General features: G+C 35.4%; 1 protein-coding gene and 1 pseudogene across 1 annotated transcript; both read left to right on the top strand.

Moving 5' to 3' along the window:
• The first annotated feature begins 2380 nt into the window (after nt 1-2380).
• On the top strand, nt 2381-3020 carry LOC124885306 (annotated as a pseudogene).
• Nucleotides 3021-3159: 139 nt separating this feature from the next.
• Nucleotides 3160-4661, top strand: LOC107868311 (cysteine-rich receptor-like protein kinase 10). The gene is made up of 2 exons (XM_047410673.1): nt 3160-3560; nt 4433-4661. Exons 1-2 carry the CDS (start codon nt 3161-3163, stop codon nt 4522-4524), a joined length of 492 nt encoding a protein of 163 aa, XP_047266629.1. The 5' UTR covers nt 3160; the 3' UTR covers nt 4525-4661.
• The last annotated feature ends 20 nt before the right edge of the window (nt 4662-4681 follow it).

Raw genomic sequence — 4681 nt, 5'->3', positions numbered from 1 at the left:
GGAATGTGACTAGCTAAGAGGGTAAATTATATTCTTAATTTCTCATACGATTGGAGTAACGCTTAGTTCATGATGAATTTTTTTTTTAAGTTATTCAGTTTGAAATGTATCTGTGCTAAATGCGCATTTCATACCACAACATACCCGGTGTAATCCCACAAGTGCGGTGAGGAGAGGGTGGGGTGTACGCAGACCAGACTCCTACTGCCAGTTAGATCTCGTATACTCCTTAGCATCTTCTGCTTGTCTTTCGATGGGATCTTTACTCATTTATCTCGGTCTATTTTTATTCTTACTCGATGACTATGTTAGTATTTTCGTTCTATCTAGATGGCTCATGTGGAAAAACTCATAAAAGTCACTAAGCAACGGTTTGAGCCAAAGCAACTGAGTTTTGCTGAACCTTTTAACTTTTCAAGTCTGGTTCTACCCCTGTTCATTGTGACGTCTATGTGGTCCATAGTGAGAAAATATAGGAAAATTAGAAAGAAAAAAAGAACATAGGAAAATTTATATGAAAACTTTTTTAAGGATTCAAAATGTTTGAAGCATATAAAATTTTCTAAGAAACCTATTTATAATCTTTATATTGTATAAGTTTATAACTTGAAAATTATTAAAACTTTTGGAGAGTTTTTAAAAGCAATAGATTGTTTGCTGACATGAGAAATATATTGAATTGAATTGGTTATGAAGTTCTACTCCTACTAGGAGAATATTATATTTTTTAATCTCAATTTTTGTGATTGTGTTTGAATTTTGAGAATCAAACGAGTCATTTTTTTCATAGTAAATAATTTTATTGTAAAATTATAATGATTCTATATAAGCATACAATCAATGTTTGAATCTTGAAAAGCAAAAAGTGTCATAAATTAGGTCAGAGAGAGTATTTTAAATTATCCTATATAGTCATTCGTCAATATAAATCTCTCTATAGGTATACCTCTTTAAAGATATTTGGAATATTGAAAACAAGGTGCGTTCCTTCTACAACATTATATGATCTAATAATATTTACTCAACACATATATTAATTTATTTTTGAAAAATCTATGAATAACTTATTTTTTTGCGAAAACTATTTCAACAGGCGTATGATATCGATGGCCCGAGAATTATAACAACTTTGTATATGAAGAAAGAGAAAAAAAAAAGACTTCAAGACATTATATACAATATAAGACCTTTTTTTTTGTTTTTCATATAAAATCGTAAGGCCTTTCATTGAAGTTTTGCTTTGGGCCACCACATTGGCTGAGCCGCCCCTGCTAAGAGATTATCGATATGGACTTATTTTATTCTAAAGATTGTAGTCCCGATCTTGTTGGTTATGTTGATGCTGGGCATTTATCTGGTCCGCATAAAGCTCGATCTCAAACAGGTTATGTATTCATATGTGGAGGTACTACTGTATCTTGGAGATCTATAAAACAGTCTATTATAGCCACCTCAGAGATAATAGTTATTCATGAAGCAAGCCGAGACTATGTATGGTTGAGGTCCATGATACATCTCATTTGAGAAAAATGTGGTTTGAAATATGACAGAGTACCCACAATTTTATATGAAGATAATACAACATGCATAACACAAGAGGATTCATAAAAGGAGATAGAACGAAACACATTTCGCCAAAGTTTTTCTAAATACATGAGCTCCAAAAAAAATAGTGATATTTATGGCTCATGTGGAAAAACTCATAAAAGTCACTAAGCAACGGTTTTAGCCAAAGCAACCGAGTTCTATCGACATTAAATGAATTTTAAATACAAATACATGGTCCGAGTCAAAGCAACTGAGTTCTGCCGAAGCTTCAACTTTTAAGTCTGGTTCCCCCCTTGTTTATTGTGACAACTATGTGGTCCATAGTGAGAAAATATAGGAAAATTAGCAAGAAAAAAAAAACATTGGAAAATTTTCATGGTGAGAATAGTTGGAAAGTAGTGAGGGAAAGTTCCAAGTTGTGGTCACCATCTCACTTCTGTCATCATCATAAATACAGCTATGTGTTGACTTGTAACAACCAAGTCTTCTTGAACTTTTTTTCACAATCAACTATGGCACTATGGGTGTGTTGCGTATGATGTGTTCCACACAAAATAATTTTCTAGAAAATATTCTCGTGAAAAATAAATAGTTTTCTTACTTATATTTTAGTGTTCAGTGAACAAAAATTATTATTCCGAAAACATTTGCATATAATCTAGACAAATAGGGAGGAGACAGTTAGTGCGGAATGCAATTAGGAAAGTCATTTTTGAGGAACTTGTTTTACTAGAGAAATGTTTCGTTCAACCAAACACACCATATATCTTCATATGATTCTATGAAAAAAATTATATTTATTAGGATGTTCCCTAAATTATTCTAACATATCATGTTGATGAACTTCAACATTCTCAAATTTCTTGTAGTACTATGTGGCAACATTTTCTTGATTTTCAGCCAAAATGGCCAAGTTAACTCTACTCCTCTTGCACTTTTCTGTCCAAACACAACTTCTTACAGTCCCAACAGCACTTACAGCTCTAACCTCAATGCTCTTGTATCATCTTTGTCCTCTAACGCTTCTACGCGTAATGGATTTTACAACTCCACAGCTGGTCACACGGGGTCCGATATAGCTTATGGCCTGTTTTTATGTAGGGGAGATGTTTCTCCTGACGTTTGTCAAAATTGCGTGTCAACAGCTAGTAAAGAAATCCTGGAAATTGTCCAAAGGGAAAAATTGCTGTCATCTGGTATGATGAATGCTTGTTGCGTTACTCGAATCGATCCATCTTTGCCACAGTGGATCTATCAGGTGGATGGATCATTTTTTGTACAATAACATTTTGCTTATCATAATTGTGTTTTACTTCTTCAGGTGGATCTTTTAGTATAGGTCTCTTTGTTCTCTGATTTGTCTGTCGTTCAAGGTTTGCTTTGTTAGCTTCCGCATGACACCTTGTTATTTCAATTCCAACACAGTGTAATCGCTTTCTATGCATTTATAGTAGATGTTGAGTTCCCTTTGTTTCTTCGTTTTACTTCTTATATATTCTGAATTCCTTTAGTGAAAATTCTGGTTCCGCAGCTGGCCAGAGTTTGTTAAATATTTGACCTTTCTCAAATCGGATCCATTTTCGGCTCTGTGGATGAATCAGGTGGAACCGTGATGTTCAATCCGCAGAATGTTAGTGATCCGAAAAGGTTCTTGTCACTGCTCGGGAGCACGATGGATGAAATAGCAAGTGTGGCTGCAAATGAAAATGATCGTTCGGGGAGAAAATTTGCTACTAAAGAAGCCAATTTTTCATCGCTTGAAAGAGTTTATTCGCTTGCGCAATGCACTCCTGATCTGTCTGAATCTTCTTGTGATAGTTGCCTGAGATTTGCTATTGGGAATCTACCGAGTGATGGAAAGAAAGGCGGTAGAGTTATCTTCCCCAGCTGTAATGTTAGGTATGAGACGTATTCTTTTTATAACATTACTGCTGTCGCGCCACCACCTCCACCACCAGTTCGCGGTACTCCTCCTCCTCCTTCGATATCCAATTCTTCAAGCAGCGATGGAGGTAATTTAACAGATGATCATTGAACTATTTCTTTAATGCAGCAATATTATAAAACAAATTTTATAAACGAAAAGTGCATCAACTATCCTTGCATTTATGTAAACCAAAATGAGTAGAAAATATTTATTGGCATATCCAGTATCCTCCACCTTTTTCGCCCGGCTCTACAGGCCGCGATAGAGGTAAGTTCTATAATCGGGTGGTTGATAAGTCACTGATTGAACTCATTTGCACGTCTTTCGACTATACTGTGATGTTAGGTCTGTGAAATTACCCCTGATCACTGTGTTCATTCTATATATCTAGTGTTGCTCTTCATATGGCAACAAAATAAAAATGTTTGATGACAACCATAAATTCCAGTTATCTGTTTGTTTAGTTTTGTGTTTGACAATAACCCTTGATAGCAAGGTATGGAGGACGCGGATTAGGGTAGAGGGTTAGTGGGTAGAAGTACATTCGTAATGGTAGGGAAGAGTGTTTTGTCTGTATCTGTGCCTATAGTTTCTTGTAGTCTCTTGTTCGTAAACATGTCTATGATTTGGAATAGATTGTTTATAGTATTACCTTGTAGGTGTCTTATGTTCTTTATTATCTAGCGCTGTGTTGTCCCATTTTGTTGTTTGCTTTTATGTTTTTTTGTTTGTTATACTGTTATCTGTCCTGAGCCGGAGGTCTGTTGGAAACAACCTCTCTACTCCATCTGAGGTAGTGGTATGGACTGCGTATACTTTACCCTCTCGGGACCCCACTTTGTGGGAATACTAGGCATGTTGTCGTTGTTGGTTTTTCGTTTGACACTCTATTTAAAACAAATAGTTTTCGTGATATAAGTTTAATGTTTGTACGACATTTTGTCAAAATCAATGCAGGAAAAGGGGGAATTGCATCTGGTGTAATCGTTGCCATAGTTGTTCCAATTGTTGTTTCAGTTCTACTATTTATATTCGGTTTTTGTGGCTAAGAAGAAGAACCTCGCGAGAACTCAATGTTGCAAAAGGTACGACAGTTAAAGTTTAACGTTTCAATGAAGGATGTTCAACTGATCACCCTTCATGGGCTCTAACTCCGGCTGTGTACTTATTTTTAGACTTTCTTTGTTTGTATAGATGCAGATGAAA

This window comes from Capsicum annuum, chromosome 4, assembly GCF_002878395.1.
Source record: "Capsicum annuum cultivar UCD-10X-F1 chromosome 4, UCD10Xv1.1, whole genome shotgun sequence".
Lineage (NCBI taxonomy): Eukaryota > Viridiplantae > Streptophyta > Magnoliopsida > Solanales > Solanaceae > Capsicum > Capsicum annuum.
Note: the sequence above shows the minus strand (reverse complement) of the source record. Positions and strands in the feature narration are given on the sequence as shown.

Coding starts and splice junctions, on each gene's coding strand:
- LOC107868311 (XM_047410673.1), top strand. CDS start 3,161: ATGTTCAATCCGCAGAATGTTAGTGATCCGAAAAGGTTCTTGTCACTG. Junction 3,561..4,432: donor TTCTTCAAGCAGCGATGGAG/GTAATTTAACAG, acceptor AAATCAATGCAG/GAAAAGGGGGAATTGCATCT.